The 23,541-nt window shown below is 45.6% G+C and overlaps 1 protein-coding gene across 3 annotated transcripts in view; it reads left to right on the top strand.

Annotated features, from left to right (window-relative positions):
• The window catches only part of PITPNC1 (phosphatidylinositol transfer protein cytoplasmic 1), a 257,099-nt gene that overhangs the window by 162,417 nt on the left and 71,141 nt on the right, over positions 1-23,541 (top strand). For all 3 annotated transcript variants that reach the window (XM_032320018.1, XM_032320019.1, XM_032320021.1), the window contains exon 5: positions 3,788-3,859. In XM_032320018.1, the coding sequence (XP_032175909.1) occupies positions 3,788-3,859 (72 nt within the window). The remainder of the gene's footprint in view (positions 1-3,787; positions 3,860-23,541) is intronic.

The raw sequence follows: 23,541 nt of genomic DNA, 5'->3' as shown, positions 1-23,541 counted from the left end.
CCTCCATCATTTCCATACCCTGCTGCTCTGGTTGAGAAGAGGGAGAGGTGAGAAAGGGCAGACCGGAGGCCTGGGCTACTCTTTTCCTTGTTTTGTTTTTTAAAGATTGCATTTATTTACTTGACAGAGATAGCGAGAGAAATCATGCACAAGCAGGGGGAGTAGGAGGCAGAGGGAGAGGTAGACTCCCCGCTGAGCAAGGAGCCCAATGCAGGACTATATCCCAGGACCCTGGGATCATGACCTGAGCCGAAGGTCTTAACCTGCTGAGCCACCCAGGCACCCCATGTGCTACTTTTTTAATAGAGTTAGACTGTGGACACAAGGAGACATGCCATTAATTGTAGATGAAGGAAGGAACATCCGTGAAGGAACTTGATACCCGTATTTTAGGAATATGACACTTTTCATGGTGTTTTTTAGACTGCAGGAAGGAAGCCAGGAGAAATGGCAAATAATCGATGAAACATGTTTCCAGAGAAGAGACTTACAAATATTTTTTTGTTGTGCATCTGCTATGTGCCAGGCCCTGTGCTGGGGTTTGCCAGAATGATCTTACTGATCTTCTCAATACTCCTATGGAGTAGAGAAGGGTGGTCCCCGTTCTGTCGCGGGGAAACTGAGGCTGGGAACGCCACAATAATTTGCTCAAGTCCAGATTTGAGCCCTGGTCCGTTGCTCTCTGTCTCAGTTCTCGTTAACATGATTTCCCACTGGAATGCAGAAAGCAGCGTCTTTCTCTGATTCACAAAGAAGAAGCAGCAGCATAAAGAAATGAGCAGATCTGCAGTGGAAGAGAGGGAAGTTCTGGGTGTTTCTGTCACATGGTCTTCCCAAACTATGAGTTAAAATTATCCGCTGTAAGAGAGGAAGAAGGAAGCCCAGGGGGTCTAGAGAAGGGAAGGGATTCAGGATAACCTCAGAAGCCAGCCAGGAGGCATGAAAAACCTTGGGTAATCGCTAAGACTCTACTAGGATTAGTGGACTAGGTTTTTAGGGCAGCTAACGTGTGTCGGGTGAGCAGAACCAGATCTCAAGATGGACTTCTAGCCAGAAAGATTTTAGTGACAGCTCTGAAAATGCTCCAGGCCAGATGTCGTCCTGATTTTAACACCACACCTCCACGGCTTGGAGAACCAGCCACTGGATATCCCAAGGCGATGATCAGTCCCAAACCCCTGCTCCACGAAAAGACCCTGACCAGCCTAGAGCGGACCTGTCCCATCCGTGTATCCGTGTATCCCCTTACAGCCCCCCAACCCCGCCCCCTAGCCAAACCAGGTGTACTCCCAGCCTCTGGCAGGGTTACCATTTCTGATATGAAAATAACCTAAGTCCTTGACTCAAAAAAATAACAGCATCTGGTAATTTGCATACGAGTTTTGCATTTCATATTTGGGCTTAATATCCAAATGCAAAAATTCATTTTGTTCGACCTTAGTTAAGTGGTTTAGGGTTCAACTGATAAAAACTCCTCGTGGAGTGCTCCATTCTGATGCAGTCAGACTCAGCTCCCCGCCCAGGACGACTGTCCTCTTGCCATCTGGCGCTGTCCCCGCCCTGCACTGATCCTCCTGTGAATTATGGGTTAAAAAGGACCAATCAGTTTGCCAGAAGGCTTGATATTTTTAAAAGGGTCTCAGGAGATGCACCTGCCCAAGTTCCCATGTCAAGAGCTTCTGCTGTGGGCCTCTGAGCCCCTCCGATTCCTCCAATGTCTTGATTCGTGTTGATCAGCCCTGCCTTGGACATCCCCTGGACCGCGTGTGTGTGTGAGGGCAGCAGCTGTGAAGTGAGGGTTTTGAGAGGACACAGCAGAGAAGGTGTTAATAATCACAGAGCTTCATTCTCCTTAAAGACAATTACTGGGATTGATTGTTTCTGTGTTTCCTTAGTCACGGTTCAGCTTGCTTGTTTGACTTGGATTAAGACAGATGAATGCCGAGTGCACACAGTCACGTGATGTCAGAATTATCAATGGCACGTCCAAGGCCTCTGCTTCCTCCTACACATGCTGCTAGGGTTCTCCGCTGCGCTGAAAGGGGATCCTGGACTAGGGGGCGATGAAGCACATGGGGCGAAGTATCGTAGACTTCTGAATTTTAGCTAAGGCACACTGGTTTCTTCCCATGTGCGGGGTAATGAGATGGTTTTCCAGTGAAAGCTGGCACCTACATCCCCCTGGAAGGCTTGCCAAACACAGATGCCTGGGGTGGGGCGGGGGGCGCCTGGTGGCTCAGTTGGTTAAGCGTCAACTTCTTGACTTCGGTTTATGTCTTGATTGGCTTAGGTCATGCTCTTAGGGTCGTGAGATCGAGCCCCATGTCAGGCTCTGTGCTCAGTAGGGAGTGTGATTGAGGATTCTCTTTCTGCACCACCCCCCCCCCCGTTTCTAATAAATAAATAAATCTTTAAACACACACACACACATACACACAGATGCCTGAGCCCTTTCCCTAGACCTTCTGACCCAGTGAGTACAGGGTTGGGCCCAAGAATTTGCATTTCTCGCTGGTTCTAGAACGCTGCTGCTGTAGCGGTTTTGAGCACCCCACTTTGAGAACCAGCGGGATAGTGATGACCAGCACGGACACGGGGACCAAGGCCACCAGCCTTATAATCTGGACATGACTGTTTACGAGCTATGTGATTGTGGGCCATTTACTCAACCTCTCTGTGTCCCTGTTCCCTCATCTTGAAAGCAGGGATCATCCTGGTATACCTACTCCATGGCATGTTTATGAGGAATAAATGAACGAGAACTTGAACGCGCTTAGACCAGCGCCTGGTATATGGAATACGTGTTCCATGTGTGTTGGATAAATCAGTAAAGGAGCCAGACTCAGGATTGTGAGCGTATCAGCCAGTCTCATTTCTCTGACACCTGCAGCTCCCAGTGGAGTTGCTGGGTCATTTTCCCCATTAGCCTTCAATCCCATCTCTTGTGGCCAGGAAAGTGAATGCCCAGCAGGAGGGAGGTTACATCAACAGCCATCAAAATCCTCTTCTCAGGCTACCTTAACCCTTAACATCTACTTAATACACAGACGGTGACTCATGGAGCCTGGACGACAGTAGGGCAGTGTGCTTTTGGGGTTTCTCTCCCCTGTGCTGCCAAAAAGGGGGGATGCCCTTTATGTCAAGCTCAGCTACAGCCTCATTCTGATGGCTCTCATTTGTTGAACACTTCCCCTGTGCCTAGCAGTTACGTGTTTTACACATATGATTTGATTGAACCTTCAAAACGTTACTATATGCAATAATTATTACCCCCATTTCCATGCTCCCAGGGTTCAGAAAATTTAAACGATGTGACCCCGGTCACAGAGCTGCCAAGTGATAAACTCAAAACCAAAATCCGGGTGTGTCCAACGTCAATAATGTGTTATCTTAAAGTTCTCCTACCGTATACCACCGCCCTAGCTGTCTATGCACATTGATATAAAGGTTAAAGCTGGGTCCCCAGGTATCCAACAGCAGGCAGTAAGCACCCCAGAATTGGTACTGCCTGTTTCAGGGGTTTGCTTTTCGAAAGCCTGTCATAGGACTCAGAGAACGTACTCCTTTTGGAAATGGACAACTCTGGCCTGACTTCTGGGTACAAGTGTGTTCATGTTGCCAAAGGCGGCTTTCTTTCTGAATTTGGATATTGACCTAGTATCTTCACATTACTGATGGGGAGTAGTGCACCCAGCACGATGGTCAGGAGAGGGTCCAGAGATGTACGGTGAATGTGAATTGAGGAAAAAATGGTATGCTAATGGAACTTTACTTTTTTCCCCCGTAGTGTTCCTTTCTGCCGAAATTCTCCATTCATATAGAAACCAAGTACGAGGACAACAAAGGCAGCAACGACCGCGTGAGTAGTGCGCCCGCCCCCCAACCCCCACCACCCTGGTTCCGTACTGTGCCCTCAGCCTCTGGGCTCCGAGAGTTAATGACAGTTTCTTGGCCCCATGGGTGCTGAGGGCCAGTGGCAGGATCTGTGCCTGGGACCTTGGAGAAGCTCTGGCATTTGCTTTCTAGGGCGATTTCCCTATTATTTCTCCCTGGAATTTCTTTGTGGCCCAGCTTTCTTTCCAGCTTTGTGTCCTTTCTGCAGGCCTCTGTGCAGAAATCTTGGTGACCTAGAATGGTTGTCATTGGTGTATCAGGGGGAGGTGGGGACCTCGAACTCCAGGATTTGCTTTCTGATCACTGGATTGAGCGTACATCTTCTCAGTGACTGTTAACATTTACTTGGAAAAATGATTATGGGGCGCCTGGGTGGCTCAGTCAGTTAAGTGTCTGCCTTTGCCTCAAGTCGTGATCCCGGGGTCCCGGGATCGAGCTCCATGTTGGGCTCCCCGCTCAGCGGGGAGTCTCCTTCTCCCTCTGGCCCTCCCCCTGCTCATGCTCTCTCAAATAAATGAAACCTTAAAAAAAGAAAAGAAAAGAAAAATGAACACTATCAAATATCTGTGTACATCCTGTATGGATTTTCTGGACTATGCTTATGTTCACATAAGTACACTAATAGATATCCCACATTAAAATCAGCGTACCTGTCCTGCAAAGTACTTACCTTATGGGACAAGCCAATTCTTTCTAGATTTCAGCCCCATACTTTATTAATATTGGTGAGAATCCATCTTCTGACCTGGCTTTTACCCCAGCCTCTTTCTGTTGGGGCCATGTCATTGGGAGTTGCCTTCTCTTTGGGAGTGGATGTTTTGATGATTCAAGAGCCTCACCCCAAGATTGGGGTCTGGGTTCCATCAGGACCCACTGAGGGAAGAGCCTGGCTCTAGAGGCTACAGAGCTTTACCTATTCATCTCTCCTCCATTTACGTGTTCTGCGTTTGTGGAGAATGATGAAGATGGAGACTGTGTCAGAATGGTCAAGAGAGCCTTTCCTGACAAGGTGACCTCTTTGGAGCCTTCCCAGAGCCCAGGGAATGCAGACCAGGGTGCAGGAGGTCGTGGGGGCACCTAAGTGCCACGAGGCAAGAGCTGTAAGGACTCACAAACATCATCAACTCGAACTTGTTTTTCCAGGTGAAAACCCTGAAAAGAACTCAGAAACCCTTTAGAAAGAACCGTTTTTGGCCAGGCCTACATTATGGTTCTTTGTGTCAACATCTTCTAGAAATCTCTTCTAGAAAGTTCCTGCCTGGGATGCCTGGGTAGCTCCGTCGGTTAATCACCTGCCTTCAGTTCAGGTCATGATTCCAGGGTCCTGAGATCCAGTCCCGCATCAGGATCCTTGCTTGGTGGGGAGCCTGCTTCTCCCTCTCCCTCTGCTTCTCCCCCTGCTCCTGTTCTCTTGCTCTCTCTGATAAGTAAATAAAGAAAGAAAATGTTAAAGAAAGAAAAAAAGAAAGTCGGCAGGAACAAATCCTTCTGGAAGGTACAGGTATATTTGTGGGGGAACACAGGTTGTCCTTTTCAAAGTGGAGTCTACCTGGACAGAGCTGGAGTGGCTCCCAGGGGGCGTCACTCAAGAACTAGGTTTCACACCAGCTCGGTGTGGGAGGACACTCAGTCCTTCACGCCGTTCCCAGCAAGGGCATGTCGAGCACCTTCTCTGTTGAGTATTGAGTGTGTATCACGTCTCATACATGGTATTAAAAATGTAGACTCATTCCTCAAACTTCAGGTAATCGTAGCTTAGCTGGAGGAAAAACCAACATAATAAATAAAGGCATAGGGCACCTGGGTGGCTCAGTCGTTAAGCATCTGCCTTTGGCTCAGGTCCTGATCCCAGGGTCCTAGGATCGAGTTCCGCGTCAGGCTCCCTGCTCGGCGGGAAGCCTGCCTCTCTCTCTCTCCACATTGCCTGCTTGTGTTCCCTCTCTTGCTGTGTCTCTCTATGTCAGATGAATAAATAAAATCTTTTAGAAAGAAAGAAAGAAAGAAAAGAAAGACAGACATAAGCACAATAGTGGGCTTCCCTCCGTTCAGCATAGAGTCGCCACTGCTAATCCCTCACATGGAAAAAGCTTAAAAAGCGACTTTCAGTTATGTAGTCCCCCCTTCCCTGTGGGGGACACATTCCAAGACCCCCAGTGGATGCCTGAAACCACAGATAATACCAAACCGCCTATATCCCTGTTTCTGCTTACATCCCCATACCTGTTATAAAGTTTAATTTATAAGTTGGGCACAGATAAGAGATTAACAGCAACAGCAATCAAACAGAGGAATTAGAACAAAATTCTAATATAGGAATAGGATCTCTCTCACTCTCTCAGAGCATCTCACTGCACCATACTCACTCTTCTTGTGACGATGTGAGGTGATGAAATGCCCACGTGATGAGATGACGGTGGATGACGTAGGCAGAGTGTCGTACTGTCGGGGCTGCTGTTGACCTTCTGATGATAGGTCAGGAGGTTCCTCTGCTTCCAGACCACAGTTGACCACACGTAACTGAGTCCATGGAAAGCGAAATGCGGATAAGGGAGTTTTGACTGTATTTGCAGGGATGGACTTGGCTGGTACCTGGTCGCTTCCTCTTCTTGAACTAAGTTAAGAAACCTGGAGGTTTTCCGGGGTCTGCACACTACTTTTTTTGTAAATCAAGTTTTGATAGAACACAGCCACACTCATTTGTGTGTGATCGAAGGTGTTTTCCTGCTGTAACAGCAGAGATGCCTTCTTGCAACCGAGCTCATATGGCCCCTTAATCCTAAACTGTTTATTGCCTGAAAAAAGTTTGCTGACCCCGGGTTGGAGAGACTCAAGTCAAAACAGCACCCAGCAGGTCTCAGAATTTGACCCAATCGATAGATGTCACCCGCTGTCCCAGCCGAATGCCTTCCCCAGAATTCCCGAACTTTCCAGGGGAGAGAAGAGTGCAACTGGCTGGGGTACTGGCCTTGGTCAGTTTAGGTTCCCCAACCGTTTGCATCCCTGAGTGGTTGATAACCTCGAGGGAAAAGTTGAGGACCACATCCTCGTCAGCAGCCTGAAATAAGAGGTGCGTTGGTGGCCAACCACATCAAAACCTCATGTTACATCACCCTTAAACTTGAGCCCTTGTAAAATGACTTTCCTGATTGGAAAATTAATACACGGTTATTAAAACTTGGGAAATGCAAAAGAGCACCACTCCCCCTGCAAAAGAAAAGAAAATCCAATAGTTTTTTTGTAATTCAGAGATTACTGCTGATGGCGCTTCATGGTACAGATCACTATAAGTTTTTTTAGACAATTGTCCCAAAACCGAATCACACAGAATGCCATTTTTAACATATCCTGAAGTATCCTTTCCTGTATGATTTTATTTTATCATTTTTTTAAGATTTTACTTATTTATTTATTTGACAGAGAGATCACAAGTAGGCAGAGAGGCAGGGGGGAAGCAGGCTCCCCGCTGAGCAGAGAGGCGGATACGGGGCTCGATCCCAGGACCCTGGGATCATGACCTGAGCTGAAGGCAGAGGCCTTAACCCACTGAGCCACCCAGGCGCCCCTCCCTGTATGATTTTAAATGGCTGCACTGTATTCCATACTTAAGTGTACTCGCCAGACACTGGATACTGAAATGGGCTTGACCCTTTTAACGTTTTGATGTGGCTGAGGACCATCAAGGAAAGGCTGATACAGAGCAGACGTCCCTGAACTACGTTAACCGGCGCAGTCTGAAAACACAGCATGGGGAACGTTTTCAAATGTCTTTTAGTCTTTATAAACACATTCCCTTGCTTTCTGTTTTTCCCTGGGGTTCTGACCTCACGAGTAGGTAAAACCTGCCCCATTGCAGAGGTGTGAGGACATGTGCAGGCTCACCGAGATCCTTATAGGTGGATAGGACCAGCGTGATCTTCTGGTATATTCTCTGCTCAGTTCAGCTGGTCCAGAAAAATGGACATGGTTGTCATTTCATTATCCCGTACCCCTTTGCGGTGGGTGCTAAGTTCTTTTCACTACTCTGGTAGGACCTTAAAATCCCAGGTTAGCCACCTGAAAGCCAGGATCTGTGGTTGGCATCAATGTCCTCCGTCCAAATCCTCTGTCCGTGCTCTCAGAGATTTAATCTGGCCCATAAGAGAAGCGTGGAGCCCCTGGCTGCTGGTAGGCGGTCCTTGTCAAGACAGTTTGCTTCCTCTTGGAGAAATGCCAGCCCTTGTCCCCTGTGTTGCCTCCTCCTCCCCAGTTTACTGACTCTGAGACCACTCAGGGGCCCCACACCACATGGCGCCCAATTTGCCCACTTTCCCATCCGAGCCTCTGCCTGGCTCCACTCCATAGAACCCCAGGTCTTGCTTCAGAGGCCGCAGGGTCAGACAGACCAGCCCTGGCTTGATCAGACTTCTTGGCCCATTCTCCTTCCTCCAATTACCATATCCAAAAGCAGCTGTTGGGTCACCCCCCTGCTTCGAGGTTGGTCCCAGGGAGGCGGAAAAGGAAGACTTCACTGGTTTTCGTTCACACTTGTTAGTGCTTCAAAACCAGAGCATGGCAAATATGTATTTATGTAATAATGCTTTCGTTGTTAAAAGCCAACTTTGTCCAGGGGTTCAAAGCTAGAGCCTCAAGCAGATGGTGTGTGCTGGCACACTCTTTTTTCTGTCCAGGGAGGAGTCCAGAGTTGCTGGTGGGAAGCAGAATGGCTAGAGAATGTTGTGCAGTAGCGGGTATTTCTCTGGTCTCATCGCTTTGCCAAATTATTTAATAAACTCAGTTTATTTCTTTGCATTTTCTGGGAGTATAGTCTTATCATTCAGCTAGCATCCTTCATACCGTTATCTGCATCCTGTTTCCTCCCCTACCTGCCAAAAACTTAATGAAACTGATGACGGACGATAAGAAGCAACAATTAAATTGAAAGACGCTAGTGATAATCATATTGATTAGTGATTGAAGAGAGTACATGTTGTTATCCCATTATCAATCACTGTACAAGTCATTTTTTTACATGACCCCATATCTAGTTTAAAAAAAAATAGTAGTGGGATGACTAGCTATAAATATCTTCTCCTCGTTAAAATAAAACTCATATTTATGATTGTGAAAACCTGTAAGTTGTGATTACATTAACCAGGACACAGTGGGAAAGTTGTCTTAAATTGAAGCCCATTTATTTTGTGCACATAATAATGAGAATTATTTAGGTTTTAATTAGCACTGGGGAAGACGGCACCATGCCAAGGTAGGGTTCTGTTGTTTGTCCGAGGCCATAAATCTAGATCTGGGAGAGAAGGTGCTTTGCACACGTGTGACAGCTGCTGCCGGGTTACTGTGGCTCCGTGGGGTTAATGGGGAGCAGACTCGCCTTTATTTCCTCTTCCAAACAGCGTCAGCACCGTTTAAAGCAGTGGCTCTCAACCTCGGCTGCACATTGGAGTTACCTGAGAAATTTGAACAACAGCTCCTGGCTGAGTTCCATTCCTCTGGGATTCTGATTTCATTGGTCCTGGTTGCAGACTGGTCTCAACCAGCCAGCACACAAGAAGGATAGAACATCGTCCCTCTAGGAATGCTGAATTCTCCAGTTGGAAGTGTCTGGAGCTTTACAGAGCCCATCCTCCAGTTAAAGGAGGGGAGATAGAAGCCACCACCCCGATTACTCCCATTCAGGGATCTAGACGGATGATTCTCGATGGCGGCCACGTAGTAAAGTCACCGGGAAGCTTTGGCCCTCATTGATATCACTGTCCCGATCCCTGGGGTCCTGATTTCATCGGTCAGGGGTGGGGTCCAGGCAGTGGGATTTGTAAAGCTCCCCCAGGTGAGTCTTAGAGATGTCAAGGCAGACAAAGATAGATTTAAAAGGAAATTAAGTGCTCCTTAAACCGACTGTGAAGACTTAGGAAATCAGGGTCTCCTAATTTCTTCACTTCTTCATACCCCTGGAAACAGACTGGTTTACAGAAAGCATGTTTATATAACCACCAGCACCACACACACACACACACACACACACACACACACACACACACAGTAGAAGAGCCTTAGGGCACCGTATTTATTCTTGTTTGGCCATTATTCCTCAGCAACAAAACTCCTCAGAGCAGATGGAAAGAATGCCCGGCTTAGTTCCTGGAAGTGTGAGTCTGGGTCCTTCACAAAGCTCTCCTCGGAGGCGCCCTGACAGGGATACGTGGATCTGTTCAGTTTCTAATTGTAATCAAAGAACACAAAGTCGTTCTCTGTGAGACAGAAAGATCCGTATTGAGGTCCCAGCTGCGTGACCTTAGGCAATGGTTTCTTTATCAAGAAAAGAGAGTAAATAATGGTTGCGTCATGGTTTGGAGGATTCAGACAGGTTCATTTACCTGGAAGCCCTTCATGAACTGTAAAGTACCATGAAAATATTAGGTGCTGCTGCTTTTACGGTCATACCTGGGAATTTACTATACTGGTGATTTCCGGACGAGACTCTCCTTTTGTCTGAATTGCCGGTAAGCCATTTCTTGTTCCACACATGTTGAGAGTGCTAGTGGGCCAGGCATTACAAGAAGCAGTGAGGATATGTAAATAAGACAGAGAAGGCCTCCACTACCCCTGGAGTGTGGGAAAGCAGATAATAAGCAAGTCAACAATTCCAGCTATAAATGCAAAGCAGGCAAGAAATAGGGTGGCGGGGTGCTTGGCCAAGGTCAGGAAATGCCTCTCAGAGGAAGTGACAGGTCCAGCTGAGACGTGAGCTTGAAAGAAGCCAACCATCTTCAGGGTTGTCCAGGAAAGGAGAGTGTTAGGGATTGAGTTGTGTCCTCTCAGAATCCCTACACTGAAGTACCTCAGAATGTCACTGTGTTTGAAGATCAGGCTTTGAGGAGGTGATTAAGTTAAATGAGGCCACTGGAGTGGGCCCAAATCCAACCTGGTTCACATTTCACCAGACTTTACCACTGTTCTAGAATCCAGTTCAAGAGACCACGTTACTTTACATCATTTACGTGTTTAAATGTTTGCTCTGGCCTTAAAGAAGAGGAAACTTGGACACACAAAACTCAGGGCGCATGAGTCCAGAGTGAGAGGACTGTGTGAGAAGCACAGCAAAAAGATGGCTACCTACAGTCTGAAGGAAGATGTCTCTGAAGGAACTAAACCAACACTTTGATTGTGGACTTTTAGCCTCCAGAACTGTGAGAAAATAGGATTAGGTTTTTTAAGCCACTCAATCTCTTGTATTTTGTTATGATGGCCCTAGCAAGCTAATATAGGCACAATAAAGGCCAAGGCCTCAGCCTCTGACATGGCCTGGAACATTCCAAAAAACCAGTGGCCAGGCCATTAGCTGGTAGGAAATGAGTTTTGTGGGTTTTTCTTTTTCTTCTTCTTTTTTTTTCTTTTAAGTATCAGGGGCGCCTGGCTGACTCAGTAGGAAGACCTTGTGACTCTTGATCTCAGGGTCGTGAGTTCGAGCCCTACACTGGGATTACTTAAGTAAACAAACTAAAAAAAAAACGTATTGGGAGCCAGATGATGTAAGACCTATGAGCCCATGGCAAGGAGTTTGGATTTTAGTGCAGTGGGAAGTTATGCAAGGATTTTAAACAAAGGCAAACCACGATATTTATGGAGTTTTGAAATAAACTTTTTGGTTTAGAATAATCTTAAATATACACTAAAGTTGCAAAGGTGGTACACAGAGTTCGCCTAGGCCCTTTACCCAGCTTTCCCTAGCGTTGACATCATATGTGACCCTGTTACATTTCTCAAAACTGCGGACCTGGTTCACATTTCACCAGATTTTCCCACTGTTCTAGAATCCAGTTCAAGAGACCACTTTACTTTACATCATTTATGTGTTTAAATGTTTGCTCTGGCCGTTCTATGGGGAATGGAGGTGAAGAGAGCAAGACAGGAAGCAGCGAGTCTAGTTGGCAAGTGATTGCAATCATTCAGACCAAAGATAATGTGGCTTGGGCTGTAGAGCTGACAGTGGACAAAGAGAGCTAGGATAGATGTATTTTGGAAACAGACTGACTTTCTGTTAGACTTGATGCACCTAGAGAGGGGGCAAAATAGGTACGACCTCAGGATATCCAGCTTTGTCTACTGACCTTGATTGGCATAGTGGGGAACACTGTCGGGAATCAAGAGTTCCACTTGAGACACAATCAATTTGAGGTGCCATTGAGACTTACAAGTGAAAACAGCAGGTAAGGAGTTGAATGTATGAATCTAGGGTTCAGAGAGAGGTGTAGGCCATGATTCAGAGAATGAAATGAGACAGGTTATCTAGGGAGAGAAGTGACAGCAAAAAAGAAAGCTCTGGTGCTCCAGGGTGGAGAGCACCCTGGCCCTGAGAAAGGTCCCTTTCCTTCCCATGGCCTTGAGGTCCAGCTTCTGGTTATTATCTTTTCGAAGACTCATTTTCCGGGCAGTTGGCTGGCTTGGTCGGTGGGAGCAAGCAACTCTTGGTCTCGGGTTGTGAGTTTGATCCCCACGTTGTATGCAGAGATTACTTTTAAAAATCTTTAAAAAAAAAAATCTTAAAAAAAAGACTTACTTTCAGTCACTAAATTGGGTTCAGTTCTAGGGAGTTAGATTATCTCATTGAGTCAACTGAGAAATCTAGTTTCGTCTCTTGGGTGAGTGCCTTCTTTGGATGAATTCAGTAAGCATTTCGATTCTTTGACTTCTCCTGACTTGCGTTGCCTTGGGGAATTGGCCAGAAAAGTTCTCCTCTTGACCACAAATAGCTTCCACCCGTAGTTACCTAAACTGACAAAGAGAGAATTTTATTGCAAAAACTCCGGTTATTGAGGCTGTAATTGTAGCAGTCATCATGAAGTTTATTTCATTATCAGTATTTTGTATTTTTAACATCAAGAGGGAAACGTGGATGGATGTAAGGTAAAATAATTTATTTACAGATTTCAGAGTTTGCTCAGGTTAATTTGTACAGTGGGATGGCGGTGAGAACTCTAGAATCTGTTTTTACAGGTCTCTGAAGCTGATTAGCTTTTCCTCAAATGGCTTCTCGTTGAAGCTTACAGAAAGAAAAAAAGCATTCGCTTTATTTTTAGATGTGATCTCTGATGTCTTCAACTTTTATGGTTCTGTTTTTAACCTTATATTATTATAACCAGCCACCTACAAAGTCTGCAATTTTCTCTAATAAATCAGTACTTGCTAAAAAGAAGGTTGCACAAAACACCCCCATTTGCAGTTTCGAAGGATTATTATCCACTTTGGTCCATGAAGTGGAAAGTCCATGTCCTTGCTCACTCGGTGTCTAATAGTATCATTTTGAGGACAATGGGAAACAGATCATGTTTGATTTCTTAAGACGGTGCCTTTGCTATTTGTAGCGCAATTTGTGATCTGAGAGGCTGGAGGTAAAAGACATGTGAGCAAAGGCAGGATCTATGCAACCAGCTTTCTGAGTCTCAAAGTTAAAGTCAGAATAGTCAGGCTATATTAATAGATAGAGCTTAAAGCATTATTTGCTTTCTGTCTACGCTTGCTTCACTGACGCTCTGGTAAATGCAAAAAGGCTTGGCTATTAGTGCTAAGGGTTAGGAAGACAGGTTACCGAACAGGGCAAAAGCAGCATAATCGAAGGAACAAGGCTGAATCATGGTTCGGGAAACCAGAAATCAGGGCTAGGAAAGCAAGGCCAACTATCAAGGTCTAGGTGACCATTTTATAGCTATTACAGTAATAATTGGCTCAAGCAGGAGTCACTAATGGATGCTAAAACCATTGAATGAAACAGTATTGAGGAGCAAGAATTCACAAAGTCTCCAAGTATCACCCCAGAGATTATGTATTAATTACAAACAGTGGAGGAGTCTAGTGGGTACCTTCAGTTTTGCATCACCAGTAATAGGCCACACTGACGTAACGTGCCCCCCATTGTGACACACTGAGAACACAGCATCCCAGTGGATTATCCTTGCCAAAAGTATTTAACCTGAATGAATCAATCAGGAGGAAACAATCAGACAAATCCAAATTGAAAGACATCCTGCAAAACAACTGGACAAAACTTTTTAAAAGAACATGTCATGAACCTAGGAAACTGCCCCAGATTAAAGACTACAGTAATTCAACTACTAAATTTAAGGCCCAAGGCCATGATTAGATTTTGAATTAAGTGGGGATGGGTCAGTGCACAGGACAAGAGAAGATATTCTTGGGACCTTTGGGGAAACTGAAGTCTAGACATATATTAGGTCATATGGTACAGTATTGAGGCAATATTAAATTTCTTGCCTGTGGTCTTAACATTGTGTGCATATAGAATGTCTTTGACCCTGGTAGATATATGCTGACATATTCAAGAATGAAGACTTGTACAATGTATCTTACTCTCACTTGGCATAGCTCATAGCTAAAACCAAATTTTTATTTATATATGCTTTTTCTTCTTTAAAAAAAATCTTATTAACATTCAGGAACTAGGGGCGCCTGGGTGGCTCAGTTGGTTGAGCGACTGCCTTCAGCTCAGGTCATGATCCTGGAGTCCCCGAATCGAATCCCACATCAGGCTCTCTACTCACCAGGGAGTCTGCTTCTCCCCTTGATCTCTTTCCTCTCGTGCTCTCTCTCGCTCATTCTCTCTCTCAAATAAATGAATAAAATCTTTAAAATAAAATGAAAAAAAAATTGAGGAACTATGCATAGGTTGCAATGAGATGTCAAATAACCTACTCAAGGTCACACAATAAGTCTTTTTTCTTTTTCTGGAGCCAGGAAGCAGAAGTTTTTAATCCTCTTTCTTTCCAGTGATATCCCCTTTTTTTTTTTTTTAGATTTTTAAAATTTTTATTTTATCATTTGAGAGAGAGAGAGTGCAAGTGTGAGCAGGGGGAGGGGCAGAGAGCCTGACCTGGGCTAAAGGCAGATGCTTAACCGACTAAGCCACCCAGTCACCCCATTTTCCAATGACATCCTGATTTCATTAATGAAACAGCAAAAAATTAGCCTACTCATAACTATTATGAACATCAACATTGATTCTGTTCCCTCAAATTGTTTATAAATTGGAGATCCTTTTGAACTATAGAAACCCTAGGCTTTTTCTGAGCAATTTCATGCAAGGGGGTTATCTCCTGAAGTTTTGAAGAGGAAGCTGGAGATGACTGAGATCAGCCTTCTAAGTGTGCCCTTCTGCTAAGGGTTAGAGCCAGGCTGTGTGCCTTTCTAGATGTTTGTATACTACCATACTCGTGCCTCCTTCCCTGTAGCCCTTGTCAGGCTATATAGTAATTACTCGTTTGATCATCTGTCTCACCCAATGCATTTAAAGCTCATATGAGGTCAGATTAGCATGATTAATCCCAAGATACCTTTAAGGTACCTAGGAATGATTTAACTTTTATAGACCAAGAGGAGCATAACAAAGACCTGAATATGTAATAAATACTCCATGTTCCTGGGTGGGAAAACTACAATGAGGAATTAGCCATTTTCTAATTTCCAGATTAGATGTAATTCCATTCAAAATCCCAACTAGATTGTCATAAATTGATTATAAAATTAAAATGAAGAATAAAAGTCTAAAAATGGCCAGAACGGATTTTGAACAAAGAACAAGGAGAGGAGGAGGGGTGCCTGGATGGTTCAGTCAGTAAAGCATCTGAGTCTTGATTTTGGCTCAGGTTGTGATTTCCGGGTTCTGAGATCGAGCCCCGTGTCCGGCTCCACACTGGGCATGAAGCCTGCTTAAGATTCTCTCTCTCCCTCTCCCTCTCTGCGCCATCTCCTCCCACCCCCCTGCCCATGACACACTAGAGCACGCTCTCTCTCTCTCTCTTAAAAAAAATAAAAGCAAGGACAGGAAATTCTTCCCACCAGATAATAAAACCATATAAAAAGAGTGTGGTATCGACATAAAGACAGAGTCGATCTAAACTGATAATGGGAGTTTGATACAAAGTAGATATGGCATCTCAAATTAATAGGGAGAAAGGACATTGGGTGATTTTCTCAGAAAATACCGTTTGAGTCAATTGACATTTCAAATGGAAAAATAAAATGTTAGATAAAATGTTAGATCCCTACCTCACTCCATAATAAAAAGTTAGCTCCAGAAGGAATTTAGAAACCTAAATGTGGGGTAACCATTAAAATCATTTAAACGTGGGGCACCTGGGTGCCTCAGTGGGTTAAGCCTCTGCCTTAGGTCAGGTCATGATCTCAGGGTCCTGGGATCGAGCCCCTCATCCGGCTCTTTGCTCAGCGGAAGGCCTGCTTTCCCTTCTCTCTGCCTGCCTCACTGCCTACTTGTGATCTCTGTCTGTCAAATAAATAAATAAATAATCTTTTTAAAAAAAAAATATGGACCAGGTTCACAACAAATTTGTAATAGCTGCCAGCCAGGAGTAGAAGAGGAAGGGATTTCAACTTTATTTTATTTTATTTTATTTTGAAGATTTTATTTATTTATTTGACAGAGATTACAAGTAGGCAGAGAGGCAGGCAGAGAGAGAGAGAGAGAGGGAAGCAGGCTCCCTGCTGAGCAGAGAGCCCGATGCGGGGCTCTATCCCAGGACCCTGAGATCATGACCTGAGCCGAAGGCAGAGGCTTTAACTCACTGAGCCAGCCAGGCGCCCCGGGATTTCAACTTTAAATGGGAAAATTTCTTTAATGGAGGGGCAGAATCAGAATCAAATGTGACAAAATGTTTACATGTGTTCATTTTGAATGGCGGGTAGTAGCCGTTTGTCGTATGCTCCTCAGTATCCACCTGGATGTTGGTATCTTGAGTTTTGAAAAAAAATACTCATCCGACTCTTGTGTTCCGTGAAACACTTCTCCTTCTTCTCTCCTATTTCCTGTGATCTAAGTTCCTGTCACTTTGCAGTTGTTTCCACATATTCGCTGAGGTACCTTGGTGAATGGGTTGCTTACAACTGATGGTGGCCAGCAACCTTTGGGTCTTGGAGCATCTTAGATGCGGACGCTTTAGAAATCTGCCCAAAGCTGCCAGCTGGCCCGGCGCGTTTAGCAGGATGACGTACTAGATTCCGAGAACTCGGCAGCCTTGAACCAAGCAGGGTTCAAAGCAGGGCTCAGGCCACTCAATGGTAATGGGGTTCCATTGTTCTTCACCAGCTGTGAAAAGGGGGACACGACACCCACTTGAGGAGGTTATTGGGAGGATTTGGTGAGAGAATGCGTGTCAGAGGTTCTTTTCTTCTCTTTTACTTCAACTACGCTTAACCAAGACCACGTCAGAGTGAGACTCTCGGAGATCTGCCAGCAGAGAAGTTAGTTGAGTTTTTTCGGAGGAAAGATGCTTGTTTTCATATTTTCTTTTTTTTTTTTTTAAGATTTTATTTACTTATTTGTCAGACAGAGATCACAAGTAGGCAGAGAGGCAGGCAGAGAGAGAGGGGAAGGCAGGCGCCCCGCTGAGCAGAGAGCCCGATGAGGAGCTCAATCCCAGGACCCTGGGATCATGACCTGAGCCGAAGGCAGAGGCTTTAACCCACTGAGCCAGCCAGGTGTCCCATCCTGGAAGATTTTAAGTTCATTTTTCCAGGATGGTGGTCCAGGCTAGAGTTCTGGACCCTCTGTCTAGAGGCCGCCTGGCTGGAGTTTGGGAATTCTGGTCTCAGAACCAGTCCTAACCTTGGCTGTCACTCACCTGTAGGGGATTCTTTTTTTTTTTTTTTTTTTTTTTTTAAGATTTTATTTATCTATTTGACAGAGAGACAGAGAGAGAGGGAACACAAGCAGGGGAAGTAGGAGAGGGAGAAGCAGGCAGGCTTCCCATTAAGCAGAGAGCCCGATATGGGGCTCCATCCCAGAACCCTGGGATCATGACCTGAGCCACCCTGGCACCCCGGGGGGATCTTGACTGGCACATCTTGGCAGCTTCAAGAGGTGACAGATACCTGTCCTGTTGTTCCAAATTAGTCATCAGCAGGACGGCGGCAGAATGGTGGAGAATTGCAGGCTTCACGCACTGGAGTCAGACCAGTTGAGTTTGATTCCTGGCTCAGCTGTTTTGCTGGTTAAAGCATGTTACTTCACCTCTTTGTGACCCACAAATGGGTTTAACAATAGTTCCTCCTAATTGGGTTACTTGTGAAGATTCAGTGTGTTAATCACGAAAAGGGCTAAGAGGAGTGCTTGGTCCACATAGTAGGTTCTCAACAAGTTCGCTGTAACTGGCTTTTCTGTATCTCATCAGGTCTAAGGCAGCCATTGATTTTTACTTTTTATCAACCCTAAAGATGAAATGTATGTTGGAGTTGATGACATCGTGCAATTCTAAGTGGTAGCTTTTTGGCGTGTGTGTGTGTGTGTATGTGTGTGTGTGTGTCTGTGAATGGTAATGTCTTAGACTCACTGTGGATTCAGCACGTGTCTCCCTGTACAGGATGTCAAGGTGTTGGAATAGTGAATTTAAGCTCCGAGTAGTGTCTGCATGTCCATTGTGAACACTGAACTGGTTTTTGCCAAAGAGCCATCATTGATTCACAAGCTCTTCGGTGGTTCAGCCTGGAAGGTGATGCATTAACTGTTACCAGGGCCCTGCCCGGCTCCCATGCCCAGCGAATGACTTGCTAGAGCTCTGCAAAGGGAACAGGTGAATCTTCTCCACTCACAGGTTCAGAGCCATCATCCTTGTGAAATGCATTTTTCTCTAACATCCCTGGATGTCCTCTTGCTGGTAGATACCGGCAAGGACAAAGTCTCTGCTAGTATTTTAGTCTTTAAAAAAAAAAGGGGGGCGGGGGCAAGGGGATAACAGGGGCTGACCTTATGGAAAAGAAATTAATGATTTCCAGTGCACGCTGTTGAAAAGCTGTTTGTTCCCTTTGATGCATTGGGAGCGCCATCTCCACAGGTTCCTCTCCTTGCACACAGATTGTGGGTTTTTTTTGTTTTTGTTTTAAGATTTTATTTATTTATTTGACAGACAGAGATCACAAGTAGGCAGAGAGAGGGGGGGAAGCAGGCTCCCCGCTGAGCAGAGAGCCCAATGCGGGGCTCTATCCCAGGACCCTGGGATCATGACTGAGCCGAAGGCAGAAGCTTTAACCCACTGAGCCACCCAGGCACCCCCAGATTGTGTTTTCGCCCAGCAGCAGGTCAGCTGTTGCACACCAAACTCTGTACTTGATCTTCTGAGACTAATAGCGATTCTGACTAATACTAAGCTGTTAAATCATATTTAAATCGTATTTCCGCACTAATACTTACTGAAGGCCTGTTTATAGCCCATCAGACTTTACAGCCATTTGGCACATGAACTTATTAAATATAAACTTCATGGAACTGCATCGGAAACTCTTCCGTCTTGTTTCCAGCCCTTTAAAGAGACAGTCGCAAATCCTTGCGGAATATGCCGGCCATGATGAAGAGTAATTTTGATTCTCTTTAGCTCTGCCAATTAGATGATTAATAAATAGATGTTGAAAAGCGTGAACGAAATGCCGTCACGGAGCAGAGACTCGGGGGTGAAACCAGATAATTGACCATTTGGTGCTGAAATGTTTTATTATCACTCATACTTAGGTTCGGAGGAAATCAAAAATCTGTCATTAGTTTGAGTTTGTTATTAAATTCGAATTCACCTTGGCTGGCACGTCAAAGCTGCGGTGAAACATTGAAATGAAATATGAAACATACCAAGGAAGGTCCTCAGGAATGAAGGACGCTGGAAAGATTGATTTTTCTCGTAACTTAATTTTGATTTATGTATGAAGCCTTGTTTTCAACACCCAGCTAAATTTGCTTAGAACCATCTGGGCCTCTGGAAATAGCTGATGTTAAACCAGATCCACTAGTTGCACACATGATATGCCTTTGTTGAAGGGTTTTGTAACTGTTAGAAATAGAAAACAATTTTGCTTAAAAAAAAAAAAAAAAAAAAAACAGGGGCTCCTGGTTGGCTCAGTGGGTTAAAGCCTCTGGCTTCAGCTCAGGTCATGATCTCAAGGTCCTGGGATCGAGCCCCACATCGGGCTCTCTGCTCAGCGGGGAGCCTGCTTCCCTTCCTTTCTCTCTGCCTGCTTCTCTGCCTACTTGTGATCTGTCTGTCAAATAAATAAATAAATAAAATCTTTAAAACAAAACAAAACAAAACAAAAAAAAGTAGGGGCGCCTGGGTGGCTCAGTGGGTTAAAGCTTCTGCCTTCGGCTCAGGTCATTGTCCCAGGGTCCTGGGATCGAGCCCCGCATCGGGCTCTCTGCTCAGCGGGGAGCCTGCTTTCCTCTCTCTCTCTGCCTGCCTCTCTGCCTACTTGTGATCTCTGTCTGTCAAATAAATAAATACAATCTTAAAAAAAAAAAAAAAGTAGTCATGGGATATCTAGCAATGGCCTGATACTCTGCTTTGGTTATGAGTTCATGTAACTGCATATTGTTTCCTCTTCCTAAGATTTGTTCTTACTATTTGAAAAATCTTACTATTGTGGGAAAATATCCTCTCATGCAGTTCAGGATAAAAATTATTTAGTGACTTACTCTGGGTACGGATTTTTGGAAGTTGTGTTTTTTTGTGAGGTTGGTTCTCCTGCTGCCCTGAAGGTTGAGTCTTCTGGTGCCCACTTTGTAAGTCTGTATGTACCTTGGAGTGTTGGGGAACAGAATGTACAGTGGGTCAAAATGATCATTATGTACTTGTACAAATAGGAACGTCCAGTATAGAGGACTTTTTAAACTCTATATGTTTTCTCTTGTACCAAGCCAATGCCCCTCAGATAAGAAGTGTTTGGTTACATTGGACAAAGTCAAGAAGTGGTTCTGTCGGGCAGAACCTTCAGGGACTTGAACAAGTTTCTCCTGCTGCAAAGTTGGGGTCATGTACTTGAAGAGTCCTACCTTGTCTCAAGGGCAGTCAGCACCAGCCTCGAAAGCTGGAGGAGCCAGAGCTGTTCCAACAGACCTTGATTTGCTTTAATAAGTAAAGTTGGGTCCTTCCCAACCGTTATTACTCTAAACTGACAAGAATGTAAAGTCTTCTAGTTGAAGGACTGTTTGTTCTGTCTTCCCTAGGAGTGTAGTAAATTCATATATTATGAAGATTCTTCCCCCTGGATTTTCCTTACCACCTTGGATTGGTTTGTTTGTTTGTTTTATTTTGTTTTTAATTTATTTGACAGAGAGATTACAAGTAGGCAGAGAGGCAGGCAGGGGGGCGGGGAGCAGACTCCCTGCTGAGCAGAGAGCCTGATGCGGGACTCGATCCCAGGACCCTGAGATAATGACCTGAGCAGAAGACAGAGGTTTAACCCACTGAGCCACCCAGACGCCCCTTGGATTGGTTTTTTAAATGATAGTGAATGTTCTGAACCAAATAACTGATAAAGCCACCTAGATCACATTTCCTACAGTTGATCGATGTTTAGTAAATACCAATGGTCTTCCTCCATCCCTTTGTCTTAACTTCTCAGTGGGAATCTGGGGAGTTTTTTATTTTGAACTGAAAGGAGATTAGTTCACTGCATGAGAAACGTGTGTTGAGCATCTATTTGGTATCAGGAATTGTCAGTGTGGGGAGGCACACGCTGTCATGGCAGCATAACGTCGTAGGGGCTGTAAGGCCTACAGGAGGGATGATGGGACTGGGCAGCAAGGCGGGACTGTAATGCCGGGAGAGGCTCGTTGAGAAAACAGGAGATTTGATTTGCGGTAGATCAGAGGTGAAGGAACGCAGGCCAAATCTTAAGGAAAGCAGTGACAACAGAAATAGGAAACTGGGGAATTAGGAAGAGGGAGAGAGGGGTGCCCCGAATTAAATTTGAGAATGGGGTGGGAAGACTGGCTCAGGGGCCTGAGATAATTCAGGGTTTTGCCTTGGAAAAGTGGAAAGTAAATCCAGACCTAGGCCACTGTAATGAAACTCCAGAGTATCAAAAGTTTTTGTTTTGTTTTTTAAGCCATTGAAAGCCGCCTCAGAGGGAAGACACATCAACACATGAAGGGACCAACAATAGCCCTGACTGGGGACTTCTGATGAGCAAGTGCTGATGAAGAAGTTCATGAAAGGGGGGGGGTTGTTTAAAAAGTGGACCCAAGGAAAGGCATGGGATACCAAACACAAATGTGGGCCCATCAGCTAATAAAATGTTGTAGATTCACCCTGGCCTGTGAAATACTGAGTAGAAGGAGTCAGCCGGTGGGTGAGATTTTGTAAGTAGGAGAAAAAGAGCATGCTCCCAGAAGTCAGAGGGAATGGTTGTCTTGAACCTAATGAGAGAGGGGGAAAGGGCAGAGGGCAAGGTTCCTTCTACAGGGGGAGGAAAGAGGGCCAGAGAGTCAGTGGTCTCATGCCTGGTGGCCTCTTTCTTTCCAGGAATGTGAGAAGAAAGGCCATCTACTGAAAAGGAAGGACATAGAAAAAAGGGCTTAAGGACGAAAGTTCACGATAGCCTATATGGGAAATAATGAGGGAACCAACTCCAGAAGAGTAAGAGGATGTCTGGAAAGATTTGGCAGTCTGGTGATTTGAGAAATTTTGAATGACTTAGTGCCACCAGCCCAAGTAATTGAGTCATTTTCCCAGCTGTGCTCTGCAGCCTGCATCCAGGAACAGAGGAAATGGTTGAATTGATTCAGGATTTGCTCTCGGGGTGGAGTTCAGCAGGGTATGGAAAAATTGAGTGAAGGCCCTAATGAGCCTTGATTCCACTGGAAGCTCTTGGGGATTGGAGGACTAGACAAGGTCAAGGGGAAGGTGTCTGGGAGTGAGAGTGGGGGAGTGGAGGTTGAGTTGGAAGACAAAGCAACTAGAGTTCTCAGATTTCAGAAGTGGAATAATTTCCAGGAGAGGCAAGACCAGGGTGGGGGCTTGGAAGCAAGTGGGTAGGAAGGAGACCGGAAGTGAAGTCACGAGAAGAGGGGCAGAAAGGGAATTAGGCTCTGGAAACGGGTGGGTTGTCCACCTGGATACTGAAATCCCAAGTTGTGGGCATGAGTTGGAGTAAAGCAGAACCTTGAGCGTGGTTCCTTGGACCTTGTTCAGTGAATTGAGGGGCCGGGGTTTTCCAGGTCGGTGGTCTGTAAGTAACACCCGTTGGCAGTGAGGCATGTGGCTAGACAGCATGAGCCCGGCAGGAGGAACGCCAGTCACTCCATCAGTGACCACTAACCTCTAGGAATTGACTCCCAACGAGTCTTTATAATCCTTCTCTGGAAATGGACTGATTAGTGATGCCGTACATGCTTCCTGTCCACCGCTGAGCTCTCTGTTCCGAGGGAGCCCACCTCCGCTCCTTCACACCAGCAATCCCGCTTCTCCCACTCGGTGCCAGACTCTGGGCAGGGGTGGGGGCAAGGGGAGGGGTGCTGTGGGCTTTGCTGCATGGCAGACCTTGAGCCACCTCTTAACCGCAGCCAGTGGGATCTTTTGTTCAATCTGAGCAGTAATCACAGAATTCAATAGTTCTCTCACACCTTTTCCCCAGGTTCCAAAGTCCAGAATCTGAGCCCCTTGCTGAATTGGGCCATGAAGGCAGGGCCCCATCTAATGGCCCTTTTGCAAAGTACAGGAGGAGCCAGCAGGCTCTCCTGTGCCCCTCTTGTCGGGGAAAGGGAGGCGCAAGGGTAGAGAGGGTAAACCAGCTGGCCCCCGCTAGGAAGTAACTTCTTCGAGAGTGGGGAAGTAATAGTGGAGCCAGTCACATGGATATTGGCAG

Source organism: Mustela erminea, chromosome 18, assembly GCF_009829155.1.
Source record: "Mustela erminea isolate mMusErm1 chromosome 18, mMusErm1.Pri, whole genome shotgun sequence".
In the NCBI taxonomy this organism is placed as follows: Eukaryota; Metazoa; Chordata; class Mammalia; order Carnivora; family Mustelidae; genus Mustela; species Mustela erminea.
Note: the sequence above shows the minus strand (reverse complement) of the source record. Positions and strands in the feature narration are given on the sequence as shown.